The 27660-nt window shown below is 39.2% G+C and overlaps 1 protein-coding gene across 1 annotated transcript; it reads left to right on the forward strand.

Moving 5' to 3' along the window:
- Positions 1-18037: 18037 nt before the first annotated feature.
- Positions 18038-24009, forward strand: MEOX1 (mesenchyme homeobox 1; the record flags this gene model as incomplete). The annotated part of the gene is made up of 4 exons (XM_081346169.1): positions 18038-18479; positions 20421-20462; positions 21976-22172; positions 23893-24009. 4 exons carry the CDS (start codon positions 18038-18040, stop codon positions 24007-24009), a joined length of 798 nt encoding a protein of 265 aa, XP_081202295.1.
- Positions 24010-27660: the final 3651 nt, after the last annotated feature.

A 27660-nucleotide genomic window follows, 5' to 3' on the forward strand; every position in this document is an offset into this window, starting at 1 on the left:
TTTCTGACATACCATATATACTGAATTCATGCATCTTTTATTTCTGTAGCCTACATAAAGGCTTGACCCACTTTAATAAATGCTTTCAGCTTTGCCTAAGGTACTCATGATTTGGGCTGTCAGGATGGGCTGTCACTTTGGAAAGTCAATTTCTCTCCCAAGTTCAAAGATTTTTTTTTTAATCAGGTCTATGCCAAAGCTGGGCATCTGAATTTTAAAAGCAAAAAGCAACCAAGTCTAATGCCTTTTGTCTAATTTAGTAGGCTTTAACTGCTGAGGATATGGAAGTGAGGCTTTCCCTCCTAACAGGGGATTCAGAACAGATAAAAGGAAATCCTTCTTACATAGTTAAAACGTGGAATTCACTGCCCCGAAGCAATGAAGAGATGGTATAATGCATAGTGATGGTCATCAATTTGAACCACCATAAGAATGCATCAAGTAATCTCACTATTAATGATGCTTTCATAATTAAAGGTAGTGCATCTCTGAAGACTGGCTTTTGGGGAATCGAAGCAGAACAGCGCTCTTTGCACCATGTGCTGCTTATAAGTTTACATCTATATCTGACTGGCAACACAAAAGCTTTTAGGTCAATTTAGAATTGGGGGCTCTCCAATATTGTGTTGTGGTTGCCAGAGAGGGTTGTGAGGCCATTTGAGGAGGGACACTTTCACTCTTGCTGTGCCTGGACATGGCTTCTCCAAAACTGCTAGTCTAGCTAGGCCATGCAGAAGAGTTACCCTTTGCATGTGAAGCAACAGTGCCTAAAGTAGCCCTGAACTATTGGTGATCTGACCAAGCTTTGAGATGCTTTATTCAAATCTTACCTTTCCCTCTTCCAAGGGTGGTTTTGTTTCTTTGTTTCTTTGTTTGGCTTCTTCTTGGGAAAATTGCATTTGGGGTTTCACACCCATGCCATGCATGTCACTGAAGTGCAAGAAAGAGGAGGTGAGGAAAGTGCTTCGGATGTCTGGAGAGGACACAGAGGCTAAGCATCAAGATACAAGCATCAAGGAGCCTTGGTGGAGCAGTGGGCTAATGCCTCCTTAAGTAACACCAGCTGCCTGCAATTAGTGCAGGTTCGAGTCCCACCAGGCTCAAGGTTGACTCAGCCTTCCATCCTTCCGAGGTAGGTAAAATGAGGACCCAGATTGTTGGGGGCAATTAAGCTGACTTTGTAATAATGCCGCTTGGCGGGGGCCGAAAGCCCTAATAAGCAGGCATATACATAGAATGAAGGCTATTGCTAAGCACATTGGTTTGTGCTTAAATTGTAAGCCGCCCTGAGTCTTCGGAGAAGGGCGGGATATAAATGGGATTAAAATAAAAAAAATAAAAATAAATACTCAATGTAACCTCCAGAATAGCCACTCTTAGAAGAAGAGTTCTTATCAGGATTAGAGGCCAGAGCAAACAGGTTTTATGTGCTAGTCCATCACATCAATTATCTTCACAATTTCACTCAAATATTTCATTATTATCTGCCTCACCCTTCCTTCTCTCCCCCCCTATCATTTCTACATAAAAACAGAAATGTTCTAAGACTCGTATTACAGAAATGATTTCTCTAAAATGATGGCTTTAATGGAAGCAGCCCATTGGTTCATTAATCAAGTTAATAACTATTGTGTAAAAATATCTGGACTTGTGTTGCCTTTTCCCCCCCCTCAGCATTATGATTTCCTCCTCAGATGTATTTTTAGTAAATGTTCTCACCATTTTAATGTTTTTAAAAGGTTTTTATGAATTTCAGGAGGAAGCACCATTCTTCTGTTTTGCAGATTTACACTTTTATGGATACAAGTGGCACTTGAAAATGGATATTCATTCCTGTTGCTTTCTGTGGAAGATAACATGGTTGACATACACATCACATGTCAGCCAGAGATAAATGGAGTCTGTTGCACCAGCTAACTCAAGCACTGCGTAGGCTTCCAAATATAGTGCTAGGTTACAGGATGCTGCCCACATGCAGGTTTGGACAGATCCATGTTCAAAAATCTGGATTGTATTTCGTGGACTGGAGCAAATATAGCACAAAAATAACACACACAAATATTGAGGGTTGACATGCTATCAGCACATAAGCACTCCCTGAGATAAATCCCTATTGGTGGATGTTGTTCCCAGCAATGGGTAGTAAACCCTAATTTAATTGTTCTTCAATATGAGATGCCTAACATTTTAGAGGAGGAGGACATCCAGATGGTCATTAAGGCTCTACATTCACATCACTGATGTAAAAAGGCACCAAACCTCATGAGGCTGTGCTTCACAAGGCCTAAGAGCTGTTACCACTAGGATATTTCTCACTGTTTGGCCATTTCTTCACTCCATGGTGTTAATCATAAACAGGTTTTTATACACCATACTAAGCCAGATTTTGATAAAGTATGATAAACTATGTTTTTAAGCAAGCCCTAGTGGCCTCATTCATACACAATACTACGGTAGGGCACTGGGATCAGTTTATACTTCAAGCCAAAACAAACAAGAAACTTACTGTGGTTATATTCCTCACTGGGACTATTACAATCTTCATAGGATTATCCAGCCATCACTGAAATGATATAAAGTTTGCCTTGTGATTTTGACAAAAAGGTGGTTAGATTACTCTGCAAAGCACTGCATGTTGCTAGTAGTGAAATAACCAGTGGCACAATGTAATGTAAACATTCTTGGGCCATTCTGAGAAATTTTAATGCCTATTTATGAACTGACATTGATTGGAAACTGTTGGTGCTACACGGTTGTCACAAAGGCACCTTACCTTCAAACCTGGCTGTAGCTAAGGGTATTTAGGACTGCAGAGCGTATTAATGCTATTTAACAGTTCCATCTTCCATAAGGCAGGCAGGACCGGGCCTTTGCTCCATAGGACAGACCAGAAGGAACAATGAGCTTGAAATAATCATTCACCCCTAAGAGGACAGTTTTCTGTTAATGCCTGCTCATCAGTAGCAAGTAGAGCCAATGCCTGGCTTTGAGAGAGAATAACTCAGATCAGGCCACAAAAACAACTCAGATCTTGGAGTCAAGATAAAGGCTTTCCTGCCCAGTTGTGTCCAACTCTAGGGCATGGTGCTCATCTCTGTTTCTTGGCTGAGGGAGCCAACGTTGTCTGAAAACATTTTCTGTAGTCATGTGGCCAGCATGGCTATATGCCAAAAGGACACAGAATGCTGTTACCTTCCACCAAGATGGTGCCTATTCATCTACTTGCATTTGCATGTTTTCAAACTGTTAGGTAGGCAGCAGCTGGGGCAAGTAATGGGAGCTCACCCTGTTGTGCAACACTCGGGCTTTCAGCTTTCCAGGGGACAAGCTCAGTGTCTTTAACTACTGAGACATTGCACCATCTTCGAATACTCATTCTAATAAATTGTTCTGAAAGATCCCTGGCCTTTAAAGAGCTCCTATTCTTATGCTCTCCAGGCCCTCTGAATCACCTCTTCTGAATCATTTTAAAAGGACACCCAACCCTGTTTATGACTATCTAAGGTTTTTTTTTTTACTGTGCAAAAGCAGCTATTAGATGCAACTGACCTGGAACACAAGAAGTGTGTGTGTGTGGGGGGGGGGATTGACAGCTGTCCATTTCATGTAGAACATCCTGGGCTGTTCCTAATGCTGGAAAAAAGGTAAGGATACAAAACAAAATTGATAGAACAGGGTGTGTGTGGGGAGACAATTCCTGCCTTTTCAATAGATCACATAAGATTTCAGCTCTCCTTACTCTCAGAAATGTCTCTAGTAATGAAGACCAGTCCTTTGAACAAGTAAATTTAGGGGATGCTAAATATTTAAATACTTATTAATAAATATGAAAATATGTTTTAGCCTTGCTTACAAGTCACACACTCTACCTAAATCCAAAAATAATTGTGGAAAACTCTACACATGCTCTGAGGTACTGGCCTGCACAATGTTATCCTCACATGCAGTACATCCCTACAGGATGCTTGCAAAACTTTCTGGGGATAAAATCCCAGGTGATTTCCCCCCACTTCCTACTAATTGACAGAATTAAGCTTGCTGTCTGTCTCTTGGCCCATCAGACTCCAGATGGCCAGATACACAGACTTTTTTAACTTTTTGTTTCTCGATTCTCCAACGTCTGGAGGTTCCCCCCCCCCAAAAAAAACCCCAGCCTTCTTTCCCCCCCTTCTCTCTTCACCCTCTCCCTCCAATGTGGAATAGAAGGACAGCGTCACTTAATATTACAATGCATTTGAAATCTGATAGTGTAGAATAAGTCAAAGAAGAACAGGAGGCCCCTTTTGGGCTTGCAGACAAGAACCATTATAAGGACCAACAGCTGGGAGGTGAAGTCAGACGAAAATGAGCCCTGAAATAAACCCCACTTCCTGGTGGAAGAGAATGAATAAACTTTGGAACAACTTATTTAAGCAGAGAGGGGAGGGGGGCGATGATGTCTGCACTAACCAATTTGCAGATGACTTGCACCTGAAAGACTGCAAAGTGAAGCCTGCTTCACCCCAAACCACATCCTACATCCTGTCCCAATTATAGCTTTATTTTGCCAGGCAGGTGAAAGGTGGGAGAAAGTGTTGCAGATGACAAAATCCATGGACACCTGGAATCATCATCGCACTTCAACCTCTGTCCTTCCAGTCAGATTACACATGCCGATATAGTTATATTGATGCAAAATTGGGGAAGAGTAAAAGTAAATTCAGTGCATCCCACTTGGGAGAAGTTCATCAAGGGAAAGGATTCCATAAATCAGTATCCATTTTTATTTATGTTGACATGCAGTGGATGTATTAATAAAATGACACACTAGTAATACGTGCATTCATCACAAAATTAAGTCCTGCACATTAATTGAGTGTACTTTAATTGTAGCAAGATTATTGGAAGACTGCATGGACTTTATCATAGGTGTTTATAGCAAGAATATAGGCCACAGCTGAACGGTTTCAATTTCTAATTGAATTAAGGAGAAGCCTTGTAGGTTATGCTTGCCTCCTTGTATATTTTAAAGTGCAATATTTTATTCATTTATTACATTTCTAGGTTGCCCAATAACTGCAATTCTTTGTAAATTTCTCCAGACCTGTGCAGAACATTAAGTTTTAAACTGAGATAGTTGCATATTTTATTTGTAGCTATACCACGGTAAAAATGTGCATTGAAAATTAGTCCCCTCTCCTCATGAAAAAGGGCTCATCAACCCCACCTATTTTGAAAGGAGAGGAAAAAAAACATGATGCTGGAAAATATATTGTGAAATTGGTCCTATTGTCTTGGAGATATGGTATTCTCACTGTAATCATATGCTTGATTGCAATGCATGCATTGCCAGGAATGACAATCCTTATCAATGATGACAGAAGTGTGGGCCTACATTCTTCCCTACATCGAGATTTTATTTTGTTTGATTCTGATTTCTAGTTTTGAGCTAAGGACAATTTTCCTAAACTGCATTTCCATGTTTCCAGTGTTTGTGTTTAGAAGAGGGAGAGGGGGGGGGAGAGAGAGAGAGACAGACAGACAGACAAATATATGCTGGAATAATGATGTTAAGAGATGAAACATATTGTTTTTAAATTAGCAATGTATAGAAATTTATTGAAGGGACGTGGTGGCTCAGTGGGTTAGGACGCTGAGCTTGTCGACCAGAAGGTCGGCAGTTTGGCAGGTGGAATCCCGAGTGCCGCTTAACAGAGTGAGCGCCTGTTACTCCTCCCAGCTTCTGCCAACCTAGCAGTTTGAAAGCATGTAAAAATGCAAGTAGAAAAATAGGGACCACTACGGTGGGAAGGTAACGGCGTTCCGTGCGCCTTTGGCGTCTAGTCATGCCGGCCACATGACCACGGAGACGTCCTCGGACAAGCGCTGACTCTTCGGCTTTGAAATGGAGATGAGCACCGGCCCCTAGAGTCGGAAATGACTAGCACGCATGTGCGGGGGAACCTTTACCTTTACCTTTTAAAAATTTATTAGATGGCAAAAACCTCTAGTAAGAATCAAAATGTCAATCTACAGGTGGTCAAAAAGATGAGATGTTCCAATTTTGTTTACACTCTTTATGGACTAGAGAAGTAACCAAGCTATATTGTTTTCAAAGACCACGGGGTCTGAAAATCTTCCAGGGAAGAAGCCAAAAAGTGTGGGTCAAAATTAGAGGTGAAAAAAAAAGGGTTTCATTGTGCTTAGGTGTATTACATTTCCATACTCACTGAGCAGATACAAAATGGGGCCTGATTTCTTCATGAACCAGTTCCTTTGTTTCCCTCCTGATGCAAAACAGCTTTGCAATGTGTGTGATTTTCATGGAATTAAACCAGTGCACGGTGATAAAATAACCAGTAAAAGAAGAGTAACTATAAATTTGGTCTCTGCTGACTTTTGTTCTCCCTGCAGGGTGCTATTAGGGAATTCTCTTTATTCTCTACGCTCAGTTTTTTGTTACTGTGAGATATTAATGCTGTTTTCTGTTATGTATTTCCCCAGCTACCCAAAAAGTCCAGGTGGAGGGCACTCCTGCTGCAGTCTTCCTTTCATATTTATTTATTAGATTTGTTTGCCACCCATCTTGCTTCCGTTTAATTGAGGGGAGTTACAAAGCTTTGGAAAAGTGACAGTAGAAATGGCAGGTACAGTATATATTGGGGCAGCATCTGCAGCAGGCAATGATGACATGCACATGATGACATAACATAAATACCAGCATTAGCTACTTGCATCTTGGCATTCGATAGAAGTGTGTAAGTCATGGTGGCATCTTGAGACTTGGTTATTATGCCTGTATCATCATTTGCTTCCTTGCCCTCCAGGAGTGCCTGTGGCATTCATGCACATCTCTTGGATATCTTATGACTGAGCAGGTATGAGAACATCATGCTTCAAGTACAAGAATTTCATCCAAATTCTGCCTTGTTTGAGAGGGATCGCAGAATTCTTTTTTTTATCAAATGAAATGACACCTGGTAGAAGTAACACATGCAGGAGAAATTTTCACCTGGAAATTAGCCTGAATGCCAAATACAATTGCAAAGCATTATTACACAGGAATGTTAACATTGGAAAACTTGGCAAAAAAAGGTGTGTACTTTTAGGCATCCTAAAAAAAGGCTGCCTAAGGCTGCCATTCATTTTGCACACATGTGCTGGAAGCATACACATGCTTGAGAATATACAGCTAGGTTGTGGCTGTTCTGCTTGACCAAAAATAATGACTTCCATCTGCCCTGGTCTGGACAAGGATGGGAGGCAGTGACTTTTAAGAGGTTAAAGGTGTCCATGTCTTCATGACAAATGGTCTGCCGTAAGCAAGAGTGAGGAGCGGAGACTGACCCCCCCCCCAACTCTGCATTCAACCCATCCTGGGTGGTGCAGAGGGGAATAGTTGCCCCCCTGGAGAGCACATGCAAGACAGCAGCAGCTGTCAAAGGAATGGGGTACGGGAAGGGGGTCACCAATTCCCATGACCAGTTCCCAGGGCTGGTATATGCTACTTGAGAGGAAGATAAGGAAGGATCTGAGTGCAAAGAATGCTGAGCTCACTTTCCATTTCAAGAGCAAATCACCTTTAGGTGTACTTTTCATGTGCTTTGTCTTCCACTGAGCAACCAATCTGAAATGTACTCAGGGTTAAAGTGGGGTGGGGGGAAGAGCAAATTTATTTGGTGAATCAGTGACAGAATTTGAACTACATATCATAGCACTCTACCTAATATGGCCAAGAGGGAGAAAAATTGGGAGTTGTGGCTTAGCAAAATTCCCATCATTGCTTTCGTAACTAAGCATTGTTGCCTCTTGTAATGGTATAATGACAGAACTTGCTTCCTACATCATGCTTAGTTATGATGGGGTAGCTTGGTTTGGTCTAATGTGTGTATCATTCTGTTTGATTTATTTGGTAGATTATGGTTAAATAAAACTATAGCTCAGCATGTGAATTTAGCCACTGCAGAGTATTTTTTGAGCGCCTGTTAAGGCTAAGAAATTGAGTTATTTATTTGATGTATTTACCTGCCCAGCTCCAGTGAACACTCATGGCAACACTGTCATTCTTCACTAGAGAACCCCAGAGAGAAGTTTCTCAAGTGAAACACACAGAAGTAGATTGATTGCTGTTATTGGAATCAAAAAATAAAATTTACCTCCCAAGTTATACATTTAGAAGAGGTTGCTTATCTTGTTCTATAGTATGAATCAAGGTTTGTTTGCTTCACAATTATCTTCATCAGAAAATTTCTTTTCACATTCTCAGCTTGTAATTAGTTCTCTGCTCTCCTAACTTATCCTTCTAGATAAACTGCAATTTCAAAAAGGATGCCTAGCATTATCAGCCTTAAGAGGCATTGGCTGGGCTAGTACATCATATTAAACTGAAACCTCGTAAATCACATTATGGCATAGCATGATGTAGAATCCAACGGTTGTGCAGGTGGATGAAATCATTCCTTTTTGATATTAATTTTTAATTATTTTACAATACTTGTAGACCTGAATAGTTTTGGGCTGTTTAAAGCAAACTAAAAATAAAAACACTATAAAAATAGAAAATTCAAAAACCAAACTAAGGATTACAAGAATACCCATAAAAATGCTCACGTGCACTTCATTACTCAGTAGTTCTCACAATCAATTATTCAATAGTATTCACATCAGTTGTCCTTCTGGGTCAGATAACTGAGTATACACACACCACAGTATGTTTACGTTTGTTGAATGAACCATAGCAGTCTGATTTACATATAACACTAATCTATGAACCAGACTACGCAGTTTGGGTGGGGAAACAAGGCCATATTTAGTCTTTGAGTGTTCATTGGAGGTCACTACAAAAAAATAGACGGGTCTAGGACAAAGAGAAGGTGGTTTCCAGGCAAAGACTAAATGTAAATTAAAATGACAAATATATTTAACACAATTATTTCTCATAGAGTTAATTTTTTTTCTCTTCAATCACATTAAACATTAGAATCGAGTGACAACTTTTAGAAAGATCTTAAGAGCCCTAGCCTCAAGGTTTTCAGGGGATATGAAGCCTAAGGATTTAGATCCTTTCTCCATCAACTGTGGTGCATAAAGTGACAGGTATACACAGTTTGCTCAGTGAAAATTGAACAGGCTAAATTTTGGCTTGGCATGAAATGTGAAATCAGCCGAAGATGTGTTCTGATTCTTTTTCACCCTGGTTATCTCCTTTTCTAACTAGCATGTGAGGCTTGTTCAGGCAATGTTTCCATTTCTCGTTTGTGCCTTGGCTCCTTGCCCTGCCCTGGTTCCCCTCCCTGCAAACCTCTTTCCTAGCCTGTGTTGACCCATCAGGCCTGGCCTCATAAATCAACTCTCTCTGGCTGGTGAATGGGAGGCAGAAGCCATTTGGTTTAAGCATCCCAGTGAGAAAGAAAACAGGTTTATTTATTTTCATTTTCAAGTTTAGTCCAAGATGCTTCTTCTCAGGACAGAGGACTCTCCTGCTAGAGAATGAAGTTTGCTAAGGTCAAAGGTTGCTGGGAAATTGACCAAAATATTTTTTTTTTCACTACCAAACTTTCCTGAATTTGCTACCAGAAAGTGTTACTGCAGTTGAAGACCATGAAGACAGTGATTGGAGTTTTATTGTAACTATATGACCAAACCCATCTTCCCTCTTTATAAATTATGTATTATTTCCCAATAGGAGGGGAATGATGGCTCAGCAGTTGAAGACTCTGATCTTGTCAGTTGGAAAGCTGACAGCCTGGGTTTGAGACCCCAGCGCCATATGATGGAATGAGCTCCCATTACTTGCCCCAGCAGTAATGGGGTTTGAAAACAGTTTGAAAGCATGCAAATGTTGAGTATATAAATAGACACCGCATTAGTGGGAAGGTTCCATGCGCCTCGGCATAGAGTCATGCTGGCCACATGAGCATGGAAATAGCTTCAAAGAATGGTGGCTCCCTTGTCTAAGAAACAGAGATGAGCATCACACCCTAGAGTCAGACACGACTGGACAGGGGAAACCTTTACATTTACCTTTTATTTCCCAATATTTTTGAAAACACTTGAATACAGAATTATTAACTAGATGCCACAATGCCAGATCTTGTAATCAAGGATAGCACTTAGAACCAAGACAAAGTTGTACTAAACCATTTTGTATTTTGCTCATTTGTGATTGAGCTTGTCAAGTCTCTCTCTCTCTCTCTCTCTCTCTCTCTCTCTCTCTCTCTCTCTGTGTGTGTGTGTGTGTGTGTGTGTGTGTTTGTGTGTATGTTTGTGTTCCTTCTCTGTGTGTGCATCTGTTGTCTTAATGTGATATCTGAACCCAATTAAACATTCTGAATAATCTATAAATGTCTGAGTTCAAACATTTTAACCAAAATCAACCAACTGCATTAATACTGGTACAGGTAGACCTCAACTGACAACAGTTCATTTAGTGACCAAGTTAAAACATCACTGAAAAAAGTGACTTATGACCATTTTTCACACTTATGTCACTCCATGGTCACGTGACCAAAATTTGAATGCTTGGCAACCGTTTCATATTTATGATGGTTACAAGGTTCCTGGGTCATGTGGTCACTTTTTGCAACCTTCTGGCAAGCAAAGTCAATGGGAAAGCCAAGTTCACTTAAAAACCATGTTACCAACTTAACTGCAGTGATTCAATTAATAACTGTGGCAAGAAAGGTCACAAAATGGGGCAACATTCATTTAAGAACTGTCTCACTTAACAACAGGAATTTGCTTACTGCAAAAATTGATCGGCATGATACTATCATATTTGTTCTTATATTGCAAAAATGTCATAAGCCGTATGGATAAATCTACCTGCTATAACAGAGAGAAACCATGTCATCTATGTTGATATGCTGTAGGGTTTAAATAAGGGACGTGGTGGCTCAGTGGGTTAGGACGCTGAGCTTGTCGATCGGAAGGTCGGCAGTTTGGCGGGTTGAATCCCGGGGTGCCACGTAACAGAGTGAGCGCCTGTTACTCCTCCCAGCTTCTGCCAACCTAGCAGTTCGAAAGCACGTAAAAATGCAAGTAGAAAAATAGGGACCACTACGGTGGGAAGGTAACAGCATTCTGTGCGCCTTTGGCATCTAGTCATGCTGGCCACATGACCACGGAGATGTCCTCGGACAAGCGCTGGCTCTTCGGCTTTGAAACAGAGATGAGCACCGGCCCCTAGAGTCGTAAACCACTAGCACGCATGTGTGGGGGAACCTTTACCTTTACCTTTAGGGTTTAAATTCCCCTGCCTTTTTGAGTCAAGCAGCAAAATTTTCTTTCAGGCCCAGAGAGTGGAAAACATTTGCTCCACATTCTAACTTTTTTGTCTATCCTAAGATTCATTAGTTTTCATTTTCAACCTTTACATATTTTGAATTACAATCATATCTTGGGGCATTTTCTTCATGATTAACATCCTTCAATTATTCAAAACTTGCAAATAGTTTTTTTAAAAAAATAAAAAATAAAACAGAGTAATATTTATTCCTAAATAAGACAGCCAGATGCTTGGGAACTGGACAGTATACAAAACTATCTAAATAAATATTTTTTTTGCAAAATATTCAGTTTGTTTTATTGTTTCCTGATGAGCAGCTGGTGGATAAATTATGATAGCTGCTTAGGAGCACCTTAAACATTTCTCTTGTGCTAATACCAGCTTCCTCATTTGCTAGAGAGGGAAGGAGGGAATACAGGCTGTATTCCTAATTTCCTTTAGTTCTTTTTTCTTTCTCTGTAGTAGTAAAATAGAGCTGTTATGCTCTAAGAAGATGGGGGGAGGGGAATAATGAGAAGAAACCAGAAATTAAAATCTCATGTGAAAAGTACACCTGATGTTGAAGCCACTGGAAGAGGCAATTTTTCATCAATCCTTCAGATGATATGCTTAGGAAGTATTTAATTAAAGGCCAAAGACCTGAGTATTTGTTGTGATTCAGGGTCAGCCTGTGGGTTCGGCAGTTGGGTCGGACGACTCAGAGGAGGAGGGGGGTGTTGAAGACCTTGCTGAGGGGGTTGAAGATCTTGCTGATGAGAGCCCTCAGCCAGGCCCCTCCCACTTGGTCACCACGGAGACCCAGCTGTGTGAGCCTGACAGCGTGGATGAAGATGACCCACAGCTGGCCCTGTTCAAGGACGCCCGACGCAGGAGGCAGTCAATTAGGAGTAAACAGAGGAAGGCAATGGGGCTCCTCGGAAGGAGGCAGAGAGAAGCCACACCCTGAACTCTATATAAGGGGAATGTGTGGGAGGGCTGGTTTGCTGAAGGCAACCGCTTGGATAGTTCCTGTTTCTTAAAGCTCCTGTTTCTTGGTTTGTCTTGTTCCGTTTGTTTTTGTTGCAATAAATTTGGCAGGCGTAATTCCAGCCTCTTGCCTTTTTGTAAAAGGGGTTGTCCCTGCCTTTTCTGCAGGGCCGGTAGCAGGCTGGTACAGAACAGTATTAAAAACTTTTGTGTTCCCATGTGAGATAGTAATTTTTTCAATTGTGTTTTTTGTCATATTTTTTTTGTTTCTGCCACAAAATCAGGACACACAGAACATAGGAAAGAAACACAGAGGAAGAATCTGGAATGCAGTGAAATGTCAACTGGATGTCTCTTGCACAATGAGTAAATATGGGGTAGGAATACAACTGACCATGATAACAGATGAATTTGTTTTCCTTGCATTACTCATTGACATTGGCATCCAGTTTCGCCAGATTCACCTGAACATGATGTAATTTATCACAAATCATTAAAATTCAAGCATCTTTACCTGGTGCAGACAAAAAAAAAGTCTTTGATGTTAAATGTCAGAGTTACCACTACAAAACACTCAAAAAAAAAGAAAAACATCCTTCTTTGCACTACTAGAATTTAAAACAGTAGTGCACAGGACTAGCTAAAAAATCGATTCATCAATGAAGTGTCTTGAATCATTCAGTTAAGAATTGTTTTATTCACATTAGAACATAGAACATAGAATAATAGAGTTGGAAAAGACCTCACAATCTAGTCCAACACTCTGTTCGCGCAGGAGACCCTATTTCATTTCAGACAAATGATTGACCAGTCTGTTTTTGAAAGCCTTCAGCGAAGAAGCACCCACAACTTCTAAAGGCAAACTATTCCATTGTTTAATTGCTCTCACGGTTAGGATATTTCTCCTTAGTTTTAGGTTGTTTTTCTCCTTGGTTAGTTTCTTGTCTTAGCTATATGAATAAAGTATTTCCTATAGATCACCTTTGCTTACATGGATTATTTTCTGGATAGAAATATTGAACATGGATATTTAAAATATTGGTATTTCTCTTTGGAAAGGTGAAGTTTTTTCACTTTGAGCCTGGCTTCTGGTGATTTTTCAGGGACATGTCCTTGTAGTTTCCTTGGGAACACTATGGAAATAGCTTACTTATGCCTTTTTCTGGAATGTTTTTCTACATTGCAGTCTAACATATAGCCTTGGGATTTCCTGATGGTTTATTTTACTGAAATAGGTATCTTGTATTTTATTTCTCAATTTATGTAGTCAGCTAAAGGCTTTTCAAAAAAAAAAAATAGGTTCAGAAGTTTATGAATTTTTTCCTGAATGTTTCTGGTTTGAGTGATGGCATAACCAAATGTTCATTAATTGAATTAAAAATGAATTTTCTACAGCAATTAGACTGAAATGCTAGTCATATATAAACAACATATAGTCCTGATAGGTTTCCTGGCCTGGATTATTTGCAAAATTAGATTTCTTTTAGAATAATTGATTGTGAGCTACTGGTACCTTTAAAAAAATTGAAGAATTGTTTATGATCTTACATAGTGTGTTATATGTATACTAAGTGTAGTATATACTACTGGGGTTGGGGGGAGAGAAGAAGAGAGTGGCCAGCAGCATAGTGGATGGACTCAGTTATAGTGGCAAGGGTTGTACTGTTGGAAAATCTGAAATAGCAGGTTAGGAACAGATCATCATGAAGAAAATTCATCTGTGTGGTTATTAAGAAGTGATACAACTTGATGCCACATAATCAATCTGTATATACTACAATAATACACTATAGTATAAAGAAATTATTAATATTAGGCTGTGCAGCATTTTGAATTTGACTACCACTAGGTTCTCCAAAGCGTACAAAGATGTGAGTGTAGCACCATCTGCAATTCTTTAAAGAAAAGCAATTCTCTTAAAGAAATGCAGGAATTTTAAAAAGTCACATTTAGGTACAGCACTAATTTCAGCTTATAAAGATGATTCCTTTATATTATGTGTATTATACAAGTACTAATAATGACACGTCTCATACACTGGTGGTACTGGCCAGGTTATTAAAGAACTCAACAAGTACAGGGAGTCTTCAACTTATGACCACAATTGAGTAAAAAAATATTCTGTTGCATAATTGAGACAGTTGTTGTGAATTTTGCCCCATTTTATGAACTTTCTTGCCAGAGTTGTTAAGTGAATTACTGCAGTTGTTAAATTAGTAACATGGTTGTTAAGCAAATCTGGCTTCCCCATTGATTTTGCTTGTCAAAAGGTCACAAAAGGTGATCACATGACCCGGGGACACTGCAACTCGTCATAAATATGAACCAATTGTCAAGCATCCAAATTTTGATCATGTGACTATGCAGATGGTTGCAATGGTTGTAAGTGTGAAAAACAGTCATAAGTCACTTTTTCAGTGATGTTGTAACTTTGAACAGTCACTAAATGAACTGCTGTTAGTCAAGGACTGGCTGTACATGGCTGCTTGCCACAAGGAGAGTTGTGAAGAATTCCAGCTCATGTGAAAGCATTTGCATGATTTCTGTCCCACAATTGGGACCAGAGGTTTGTTTGCTAAGCAAGGCGTTTATCAAGTGAGTTGCATCTGATTTTTACAACCTTTTTGCCATAGTTGTTAATTGAATCATGTAGTCATTAAGTGAATCCGGCTTCCTCCATTGACTTTGCTTGTCAGAAGCTGCCTAGGAAGGTAGCAAAATGGTGACCACAGGACCCTGGAACACTGCCACCCTATTAAATACATGCTGGTTACCATGGACTCAGATTTTGATCCATGGGGATGCTGCAATGGTTGTAAGTGCAAGGAGAAGGCATAACTCATATTTTCAGAGCTATTGTACCTTCAGACACTTGCTAAACAAATGATTGCAGTTGAGGGTTATTTGTATATTTGTTTATTTGTATATAAAGACACCCAACCTTTCTGGCTTTGCAGCCCAGCTTGTGTGGGGGAGAGAGAATGGTTCCACATGAGCTGTGGGCAAGTGTGCACGCACAGCTCCATTTGTGCAAGTGGCAAGCACAAGTGCCTGCCGCTCACACAAATGGAGCACATGCACACGCATTCACCCACTACTTGTGGGGATACACTCGTGTGCTCGCCCACCGCTTCTGCAGCCCGGTTACGAATGGCTCAAGGCCCGGTAGTGGACTAAAGCCCAGAGGTTGGGGACTTCTGACCTGTAGTTAATCTACTATCCACTGGAATATTCAGTTCTGCATAAAAATGTATCACTGAACAATATTGGAATTGCCTTTATATGTTTTACAATATTTTGAAAATAGCCAGTTTGATGTCTTAAATCCTCTCTTCAGTGATTTAGCTTCAATTTCTTCAAACAATCCTTAAAATAAAGTATTTATTTGAAGTTGATGAACTTAATCACGGAACGAGGCATGGGATGGCCAAGTGAACAGGCTATATCCTGACCTGAACTCATAACTCATAGCTCACAATCCTGAAGAAGATCTGCCTACTGTGATTCATTGTACTCAATTCTATTTTATTTGCAATTTTATTCTTTTTTTTTTTTGCTTTTTTGTTTCTTTTATTTATTACATTTTGGCTTTAACAGTTCATCTCTCAAAATAATATTATAAAAGAGGTCTCATTAAAAACAGCTTTGGAGACATGTATAAGACAAAGAGCCATCAGAAAAGGAAAAAAAACCCCAGAATTTGAAGCTACCCATAAAGGTCATGTTTATAGTAGCTTAAAACTTTCTTGTTACAGTGGTTTTACCTTTCAAACTAAGGTAAAAGAAGTTCCTTGAATAGAGGATTGCTTAGATTGGAGGAATCTATACAGGGAGTCCTTGACTTTCAACCATTCGTTTAGTGACCATTCAAAGTTACAACAGCACTGAAAAAAGTGCAGTTTGTGACTGTTTTTCACACTTAAGACCACTGCAGCATCCCCATGGTCATTGTGATCAAAATTTAGGTGCCTGGCAACTGGTTCAAAACAATAGAAACCACTGGTCCTATAATATTTTATAAAGTAATAAATTGATTTCTGTACCGGCTTTAGCAGATATCTTTATTGTCATTATTATGAAAATTGAATGCTGTTATCAAAGAAATATTTAGAGATAATGGTGCTCTAGAAACGTTTAACTTAAAAGTATAAGATTCAGAATGTTCAAATGCATAAGATACTCTGGCTTTGTTCCAATGAGCATTACTATTTTTCATAATTCAAACAACAATGGATTATGACTTGTGCATATCTGTGACCCATAGAATTAAATATCCAAACTTATTTATTTCACACAGGCTCAGATGCTGTAAACCAAGAATATATGATAACAACTACTCTGAACAGTCTATGGTGCTATTACATTAAATGCATGCTATAGCACATCCCATACTTTCATTATAAATAAAGAAAAACATATTTACATTTTGCAATCCAAATTCATAATTTTCCTATGCAGTTCCCAATCCTAAAAAATATTAAACTTCTCAGAATAAACAAAGTTCCCTATATAATTGTACACAGTAATGGAATCCACATGTGTATGATGGTAAAAATTGCAAAACATTTGTATACCAGCAGTGGATATAAACATGTGTTTATAAAGAAATGTACACAAAATGTATTTGCTCAGTTTTGTTAAGTGATAAAAAAAATGGGATAAAAGGAGTTTCATGCCTGGCAAACAAATGAAGAGGTTCACTTATTTTTAGTTTTCATGAGGCACTTCAGCAGAAGATGTGCAAAAGTTCAAAGACAATTTAAGAAGTGGGGGGAAAAATCATGGGCATCCAAATGTGTAATAGTTGTAAGGGTGAACAAATTGGTCATTATATTTAAATTGTATTAACATGTCATTCAAAGATTCTGGGAAAGTAGCACTATATCCTTAGTGGATCACGAAACCATCTTTCAGGAGACACAACTTCTTTAACCAAAAGTTCTGTGGTACACTTTAGAGATCAAATTAATTTAGGATACAACTAAAGGATTCTGTCCACTTTGATCTGGTCACCCCTCTCTTAAAGTTTTCGGAGGTATCTTTTCACTGTGTAACAGTGTAAGCTTCAAACTTTTAAATCAGCCCTTAAGTGTAAAGTCTTTCCCTCCAAATCTTCTTCATTCCCGCTTTCTTTCATCTTACTGGCAGTCTCTCTCTACCCAATCTCTTGATTTTATATTGTTCCCTTGGTGGTCTTTTGGCAGGCTTCTGGATTCTGATGCAGAATGTTTCTTTAATTTTCCTTTCTTTTCAAATCTCAAACGTGTTTTTTTTCTAACTGCAATAAAAATAACCTCAACGTGAGAAGGAAATATTAAACCCTCTTTGTGTGCGCGTTATATTCCCTCTACCCCAGGCTTATTCTTCTTCTTCTTTTTTTTTAAAAAGTACAGTGTTTCTTTAAAAGTCTCCATCTGCGTTTCCCATTTGATGCGCCTCTAAGGTTTCGTGTGATTAATCGTTGCGTACTTGGCTTTGGTTGGAGGGGCTGGGGATGCGAGTTAAGCCCTCCCTCTCTCGAATTTCTCCTCCTAAACTTGTTACTCACATCCCAAACTTTAAAAAGTGTTTCCTGGGCTTATTTGTTTCATAGCGAGGAAGCGCCCGACCCGGGAAGGAAAAGGACATTGTCCTGCGGACATTGAGGAAGAATTTTGCCAGATTTCCCGTACGACTCGACCCGTGACCTGTTAAAAGCAGCAGCCACACTGTGCCTTCTCTCCTCGGTTCTTATTTTCCGTCAAACTTCCTTGCTCTCCGACGATTTCGTTCGGAAGCGCCCGCGCGCCGAAGCCGAAGGGCTCCATGAATCCACCTGTCACCAGGAGCTGCGTGAGGAATCCTCACGCTCCCTCCATACTCTGGGAATGCCTGAGTCGCCCCCTCGTCGAGAACCGAGGATCCGCCGGGCTGCCCAACAGTCCTCAAGCCCCTATTCTGCTCCCCGCGAAACCAGGCTTGGGAGGTTACGTGGATTTCTCGGTCCCCTGCCAGGCTACGGCTCCACAGAGCCTTCCTTGCGCTGAACGCTCTTTCGAAGAACCTGGCATTTCCTTCCAGCCGCCCTCTTGGCATGTGGCGGCTTCTGAGAGCAAGCTCATGCTGCCGGTGGAGTTGGCTTCGGGATCCGGGGGGCTAGAAGAGGGCAGCCCCACCTTGGGGGAGACCAGCAAAAAGAACCTCATCACAGGGAATGTGGCAAGCGACGCTGAGAATAAAGCAGCCCAATGGAGAATGGAAAAAGCAGGTAGGTGGCCTAGATGTGGGTTGGCCGGCTTGATTTTTCATTCAGTGCATTTATATATGGAATCCTTAATTTCTGTATTAACTGATTTTCTGGATATGCCCAATCCCTTGCATCATAAGCTTAACCAGATGGGCTGTTTGCAAGTTACCAATAAAGTAGCAAATTAAAGCTAAGTCAGATTTTCATGACTTTGAAGCTTTCAGAAGAAATAAGGTCAGAAACAATGTCACAAGAAAGAGCAGGGATAAAGAAACAGAAACTGTGAGATATTCGCTGATAACGTAACTGAGTTTTTTATTTTTATTTTATTTATTTTATTTATTTATTTTAATTCCATTTATATCCCGCCCTTCTCCGAAGACTCAGGGCAGCTTACAAGCTTAGCAGTAGCCTTCATTCTATGTATATGCCTGCTTATTAGGGCTTTCACACACACCCCAAGCGGCATTATTACAAAGTCAGCTTAATTGCCCCCAACAATCTGGGTCCTCATGTTCATGCCCCATGCTTAACCAGGATTTCTTTAGCCATGGTTTGTTGAATATAGGTCGATGGGTTTGCTGCACTACAGACCATAACACAAATAATAGTTTACAAAGGCAGCATACTAAGCAAAATCCAGGCTAACTACATTTTAAGACAATACTTGAATCCAACAACCCAAGGAAAAATCAATTTGTGAATATCTAAATGTCAATAATGAGAGAAGCTGACTAGGTCTAAGGAATGAGGGCAAATTTCCATAGTCAAGACATCACTGGACCCTCTTCCACCCTAGCTAACTTTATTATAAATAGAGCAGTGCCCCCTGAAAGAATGTGACCATATTCTTTTAGGTTGTTCTTAATACAGATTTTATTCAATGTGGTGTTTAAAATATAATCAGTTTTCCAGGTTAGTGTATTCTATGAGCCCAATAATAGGCTAATTTTATGCACATTAACAAAACATACTTGCTATTTTACGTATCATGCATAATATGCTTAAACAAATAAACCAAGGTTAATAATAATTTAACCTCACTACTCAACCTCACACGATCCTATTTAGTGTGCTGTGTAAATCTAGCAGATAATTCTCAAGAGATCTATGTGCTAGATTTAGATTGCTTTGATACAAACTGGCTTTAAAGAGATGGAGATATCATGATCTGAAAAGAATCTTGGGAATTATTTTGGAATAGGGAGGAATAATATGTGATCTTCCAAGTCTTCAATGGCCCAACAACAGAGATGCGGAAAAAGGAATCCAACAACATTCGGAAGGTCAGAAGTTGCCATGTGTGTGTTAAGGTCCCAGGGGAAACTAGTTCTAAAGAAATGAGACTCCCCTTTCATTTTGGACTAATGACCGTATAAGCATCTTTAGAATTTCTTTAAATGATAAGTGGGACTCTAAGTATCAAAACTTGACCACTGCTCTGTCTCTGAAAAAAAAGAGAAAAGTGGAAGTTGGATTTATTTAAAATAAGAGCATAGCTAGTTCCACTTTGAAATATGACTGTTTTCAGGATATGGCAATTCCAGTTTACTGGATTACAAATTACTGTTTACTGGTTTCCAAGATTACCAGTTTGTAACCTGGAGACGTTGTATAGCCACTCTCTAAAGAGAAGACTTTGAGAGAATGCCAGTTTGTCTTTTACTGTCAGGGTAAGGACACCTGAATAGAAAGGTGTGGTACAGTATTAATAAAAATGTCCCATTTTTCAATTACTTCCCTTATTTATATGCAAGGAAAGAGACTGCATTCTGGCGGGTGAGGTAGGAGGTTGATACAGAGATCAGTGGAATAATGAAGTGGTACAGTGGATGAGTCTTTTCAAAGGAACTACATTATTTTTACTCACAGTTTGGCAACTCTGATTTGAAAGGATTTGGCTGATGGGGAGGTATACTGTGGCTTACACATAATCTAAGGTTAGGTTCTGCTCTCTTTTAGATGTGCTAGCTACTCAGTGGTGTGACGGTATTCAGAGCACAAGTGAGTATTCTTGTTCATTGGACTATACATTTTATGGAGTTAAATGCTGATCGCATCAGCCCATCTCACTAAAGCTGGCAGAGAAGGTATGTTGTGGTCCCAGGAGGTGGGCTTTTCAACTGTGGTGCTCACTCTATGGAAGATTTTTCCCTCCCTGAAGTTACGTACGTTAGCTCCATCCCTGTTTTCATTCTAGAAGTCCTTCAAGACCTGGTTGTGTCACCAGGCCTGGGAGCCACAGAGAACTGGAGACATTTTTTAGATGGCAGCATTGTAGTTGATGTTTTACTCTCTCCATGTAGTTAGCATTTTTTTTTAGTGTTTTATCTTGAATAATGTCTTTTTATATTTTATAATGATTGTTTTTTATACCTTTCTGGTTTTATTGATTGCTGCATGCCACCCAGAATAATTTCCTGTGAAATGGTCATATAAGGGTGATTAATAAATAAAAATAAAGCCACTAGTTCCTGCATGAGACTTAAATCATTTGAGATTTGGTGAGTTGATTTTTTTTCTAAACCAAATCCCAGCTAATGGCAAAATTTGGTTGAAGTTGTGATCAGAGATAAACAATAGTAAGTCGCAATAGCAAGTTTGGTCTAATGGTGAAAGTAGTCAAAATCCAGGAAAATCCAAGGACCTTTTTCCTGGATTCTTTAGGATCAGATAAAAAGCAATGATTAATCCCAAACAGAGTTGATAAAATATTTTTTAGTCTGTCTTTTGCCTTAAAAAGGCCAACTCCAGCTCTCTAGCCTTGAAAAACATTCCAGACTTAGATGAAGTCAGTGAATATGTACAGGAAGCATATGTTCCCCCCCTGTCTTTCTGTGTGTATGTATGTAATGTGTGTGTGTGTGTGTGTGTATGTTTGCTTTAAAATTCGAGTACATTTCCATTTCATCTGTTACCAGATTTTCATTGCATTGTTACCAGCTGCTTTCTGTTTTTCAGGCTCCTGACCTGGTATAAGTGTATCATGAATAGGAAGGTTATTTTTCATCATTTACAGTAGTGATGAACAAAATACTTAAGTAGCCATCAGGGTATTTCTTTCTCTGTTTCAAAGTGAAAGATTGGTATTTTCTAGAATCTAAAATTCTCTACCATATATCATCTAATTGTATCTTTTGAAGCATTTGGAGAGTGCTGTTCCATAGAAATTTTGCAGTGGTAATTTGCCTGGGTCATATTTTCTGCTTGTAGCAAATCACATTCTAGTTTATGCGCAAATAATTTTGTAGCTTTTTCATTTTTGTTCTGTAGCAATAACCTAGGATTCTTTTGATTTTTTCCCCTTTGTTCTTATTCCTAGCTTCAAGCTATGTTCACACATCTTGCTAGCTACTAGTTTAACTAAACCGTCATTTGTTGAATCATTGAATGTTCTGGGTTCGTGCAATGGACCGAGCCTCCGATGACTGAGCCTAGAATTCATGGGAGGGGACTTGTTTGTGTACTCTCCTGATAGGCTTGGTTTGACATAATGATAAATATCTCCCTTCTATAGAGAGCCAGGGTGGAGTTCGTGGCAACCTTACAACCAATTCCAAGAAAGAAACCAACAGTTCCAGAGCACGTAAGGAGCGCACTGCATTTACTAAGGACCAGCTGCGGGAGCTTGAGATGGAATTTACTCACCACAATTATCTGACGAGGCTCCGGAGATATGAGATTGCTGTGAACCTTGATTTGACGGAAAGACAGGTGAAGATTTTCTGCTTGGTCTGCCTCTGCCTGAAGCAGTCTCCTTCTGCCCCCCCCCCCTCACCCTGCCAGCCCTTGTATCTTAAAGTAGCTGAGACTGAAAAACACTAGCCCAAAGGAGGGAAAGAAGTTTGGGGATGTTCAATCCCTGCCCACTTATAAGTATCCCAATTTTTTAAAGGGAGAAAGAAGGTCACCCACTTCCAAATAATATCAATATATCTTCTCCTATCAGTACAGAGTTTGTTTGTTTGTATCCCACTTTTATTATTATTTAAAATAACTCAAGGCAGTGAACATCCAACACACTTTGCTCTCCTATTTTCCCCACAACAACAACCCTCTGAGGTAAGTTGGGCTGAAAGAGAGTGATTGGCCTAAGGTCACCCAGCTGGCTTTCATGGTTAAGGTAGAACTAGAACTCACAGTCTCCTGGTTCCTAGCCTGATACCTTAATGACTAGACCAAACTGACTGAGGCAATAATGCACCAGATATTTTAAACCACAATTCCCATAAGATACCATGGCTAAGGCAAAGTTAGCTGATTTTTGAAGCTACTATGGATTGACTCTGAGATTTTTTCTTTGCAAAGTATTTGCTTTACCACTAAGCATAGTGCTTCCCGTCTGTCTTGCTCTTGAGAGCTGAGTTTGGAGTTCAAGAATAAGTATAACAAGCTGAGCCTGGATTTTCACATGACTTTAAACATGATTAGTTTTAAACATATTCTGTGTAAACCATACTGGCCTAAGAGATACAGAATGCTAAACCTTAAACTAGTGTCTGCTTTGCACATTCTTCTAAAACCTAAGCAACCAACTCCACAACAGGATGGGATGCATAAGACCAAGTACAATGGCAATGGTCTGAGGATCCACACATTCTGTCCTGCAAACAAAGAGCTGAGAAAAATTCATCCGGAACTTGCCAAGACATTTCCACCGAATTCCTTTCAAAGTCATGCCTGCTTGCTTTGGCAGGTTTTTTTTGCTGGCAGCTGGCAGAATGCAGACTTAGCAATCATTTGGTATTAATGGTTACTGAAAAACAAATTGAACTACTGCAGTCTGGGATGCTGTATTGAAATGGCCTGTCAAAAAACCAACTTGGCACCCCTCAGATATGTTAAAGTAAACCTTCCTCCCCCTGATCAGAGGGCATCTGGATTATGAGAGGCATGATTCAAAGCGTATGGAGATTACCTAGTTGGAGAAGGTTGGGTGGCTCATTCAGAATTTTCAAGAATGTGCAATAAGCCAATATTTTTTAAATCTGCAAAGTTCCAGTAATAAAAGGAGACTAATTGAAGACCCAATAGCTGGATTCTCATTTGTTTGAAGGGATAGTTTGCTTTAATTGTGGCTTTAATAAACTGCAAAGATTCGTTATACACCAAGATCAAACCCATATAATTATTGGGTATGACCCAGCACAATGTATGAACTCAGTCATGGTCTAGTTCACAAAATCCTTCTGTTATATTTATTTTTGTTTTATTTAGCCTTCTCTATGTGGTTCATTATATACATCATTGCAAATATAGCTAGTAATTCTTCCCCCACCCTCTGTAGAGGAAGGCAGGGATTCAACTGCTCTTTATACAACCTAGAGCCTTAGGTTTGACTTAGAACAGAAAAACTTCCCAAGAAGCTCAGTTATCTAACATGCAGTTACGTTCAGTTTAAATTAATCAGAACTGCATCCTGTTTCTTGTGCAGGTTAAAGTATGGTTTCAGAACCGCAGGATGAAATGGAAACGTGTGAAAGGACAGCCAGTGTCACCCCAGGACCACACCGAAGAGATGGACCCTGCTCTCTCCTTAAGTCCAGAGTAGCCTGGTCTCTAATAAACTGATCTCTATCAACCTTGTAAGAATATTGGGGATACTATTATTAAGCAAATAATCCTCCCTAAGATTTATTTAATGTCTTTGATGTTGGAGGCAGGAAATAGAGCCAGTGGTGCTTCCCAGAATGACAGATTGCTTTACTCTCTTTTTCTTGGAGCGAGTAAATCAAGAAGGAAGAAAGACAAGGAATTGTGCAAAGAGAGATTTCCAACAATTCTGTGGTTGAAGTCAATACCTTTTTAGAACAAAAAAGCTAACTTGGAAACTACCTTGAGTCCAAATTACTGCCTAGGTTCTCATTCTTAAAGCAATATTGTTGCAACTTTGAAGCAGCAACCCTGCTGTTCACACATATTGTTTGGTTAGCCTCCTGTGATCTCATAAAGGAACTCTTACAGAGCTAATCTCTGGAGATTTACACAAGAAAACAAATGCTTTCTTCAATGAACTGGATAAGCATACGTGCTATGTGCTTTTAATGGTAAAATCAAAAGATGGGTAAACTGCCCAAGGCATTGAGGTTTATTGAAACATGGCACAGATACATTATCATTGCAGTTATGAAATTCATTGCTATCACCATTCAGTTCTCCAAAGCCTCTGTAAATGCTGTTTTTGTTTTATATTTGTAGTGATTTTAAAGGATGGCCTTGAAGATCTGGTACCAAGACAACAATCAGCTAAATGTGGCTTGAGTCCAGACCAAGAAATGCTTCAAACAACCCCATCCCCTATTCACATGAAGATAAAAGGAGAAAGAGAAGCACACGGACACTTGCAAGCTTGATATCAGCCTCATAGCATAGAACAGGTTAAGAAGTAGAAACCACGCAGACCTATTTTTTTATTAGAACAGATATAATAACACTTTTGCAACTCATTATGAATTAATCAACTAACCTATATTATACCTAAAGTAGCCACAGGGCAAGATAGGTAGCAAATAAATTTAATAATAATAATAAAGCATATTTTACTTGATTTATGTCTGTTTTATATAATGTTGCTTGTCCCCAAATGAATAGCCTCCATGATTTATAATTTTTGATTTAATGGGTTTGCCTTAGATAGAGCCAGTAGTTGGTCCATTAGAAAATGCTGCATCCCAGCTGGCCCAGATGAAGTGTTCTAATGTTCATATCTGTACTGTCTTATATGAGTAGAGTGCTTGTGAGAAAGCTAAATATTTCTATGTATTTTTTCCTTCAATTCAATCCTGTCTGATTCTTAGGGGCTGCTGGAAAAGTTCCTGTAGTTTCCTTGGCAAGTTTTTTCCAGAAGTGGTTTTGTCACTGCGTCCTTGCTAGAACTGAGAGAAAATGACTAGCCCACAATTACCTAGTTATTTGTGCCTAAAGCATTCCTGAATTCCTGTTTCCCAGTTTCTAGCCTGATGCCTTAACCTACTACCCCAAAACTGATTCTCTTGTGTACAAGAGCAATTCTAAAACCAAAATGAAAAGTTTGTACAGAACATACACTATCTCACAGCAGCGAGATATCTCAGTTCAGTTATTTTGGGAAGAAACCATAGAGGAGTGTGATACTTCTGTTATATTTATTTTCACATATGGAAACTGAATTTGAAGGAGAGGTTTGTACCCTTAATTTTCCAAACAAAGTTATGTTCCTCATATTTCTTGAACAGAACAGCAGCTATATTTCTCCTTTGCAGACAAAATTTCAGCCCTGACTACCACAATATTTCAAATTAACACATTAGTTATCAAGAAGGAAATTTAAAAAAAGTTCCCTTTCAGAACAGCTTACCATTCTTTTTTTTTAAAAAGCAGGTAACCACATAGATACATAAAGCTGATCATGTTTCAGAACAACAGCTCCCATCAGTCCAAGGAATCATGGTCAATTTTAAAAGATGTTGGAAGATACTCTAAATTAGGTAGAGTGACTCAGTTTTCAGATCCATGTCTCTTCCCACAAAAAAAATCTGTTCCTATTTGGACCCAGATTATATCATTTTTAATTGGAATGGCAACAGATCAGAGTGATCTGTTATTTCAGGAACATCTTTGCTTCTCCTCCATTAATAAATTGCTTATCATCCTCCCATATCCCTCACACATGAATGGCCCTGTTTCTGTAACTTGCATATTGGATCTGTTGTTACTCTCAGGAAGTACTTAATAGTAATTAACTCTTCTTTCTGAATTTGTATGACACACTAGCTGAATTAGAGTAAGCAACCGTACACTTCACACAAGTTATTGTGGGTGCTGAATGGCGGGGAACCCAAAAATGATCAGGTTATTCAGTTGTGCAACAATTCTGGAGTAGGACATCTCAACTTGCCTAATGAATTCACTCATTTTCTATGTTGATGTAATACAGTAGATCCTAAAACAAACAGGGTGTGCTAAGCCATATGAAACTAGCTAGGTTTTAAAGTTTAAGGTACTGTATCAAGTTTAAGAAACCTAATTAGGCAACTTGTGTGAATCCAGTTTCTGTTTCTCTTCAGCATGAACAGTCTTTTGCTCACACATGGAATCAAAAGACATGGGCTTTGAGTCCACTTTTTGTTGTTATTGAGAGCAGACTTTCCAATCTAAGTAGGTCCAAGTATGTTTCTTCAGAACCATGAAGATTTAAAACTGGAGCCAAGTGCAAAACAAATACTTAGGCAGGTAAATATCTGCAAAAGTTTATCATGTTCTGTGAACACGCTCCATTGAATAATTTGAGATTAGTATCAGAAATGAGTGCAGGTGGTTAATTTATTTTAGTTCAGTTGTATTGTTATTTTTTTGTGAGGAACCCTCATTGATCTATTGCAAACAATACAGAGATCAAACAGGTTTAAAAAAATCAGTGCAAGTGTGGTTGTGACAAGGAGCGCTCCTTGGATTTTTGCCAAAACAGAACAAAAACTCTTTTCAAATTCCTTGACCTCAGTTTTTAATTTTGAAACCAATAAAAAGTAATCGTGGTAATAGTCCTGGAGGGAATTAAACTGCAAATAAGCCACCTCTTTTTCTTTTACTGAAGGAGAATTCTGGTCCGCACAACCAACAAACAATATTAAGACAGACTGGTGTTTGCAGCACCACGGATAGCTCCTAGCAGAAATCTTAACTGAGTTGGTAACTACGCCAACTAAACTATTTATGGGCCAACAGATTCAAATTTGGATTTGAGTAGTGAAATTTTTCAGATATCCTTGGTATATCTGTAGCTCCTTTATTGGGATCCATATTTTGCAGGAAATATAGATGTGGGCAAAACAGCCTTTTTTAAGATCAATATTCTGTGCTTTGCAATATTTTTGTCAGAAACTGAGGTTTACTTCTGGTTTTTGGCAAAGGCTGTCCATAGCGAACAATTGTTTCATCCAATAACCATGGTGTTCACTTTATGGCCACTGACTTAATAAACTTTATGGCATTGACTTAATAACCACTGCAAAAAAAATCTTAAAATTTAGTTTGTCATGCTATAACACTGTTTTATGATTGTCATGACTTACAACCATATTTGCCAGGCTCAATTAGGGTCAATAGTTGAGAACTACCTGCACCTGGTTATCTATAGAGCAACAACTTTGAAACTCTTCAGAGTCTCTTGGATAACCATAGCCACTGTCCTAGTCCTGCCCTAAGATTTTCAGTGGTTTTACTC

This window comes from Vipera berus (genome assembly GCF_964194415.1).
Source record: "Vipera berus genome assembly, chromosome: Z".
Classification (NCBI taxonomy): domain Eukaryota; kingdom Metazoa; phylum Chordata; class Lepidosauria; order Squamata; family Viperidae; genus Vipera; species Vipera berus.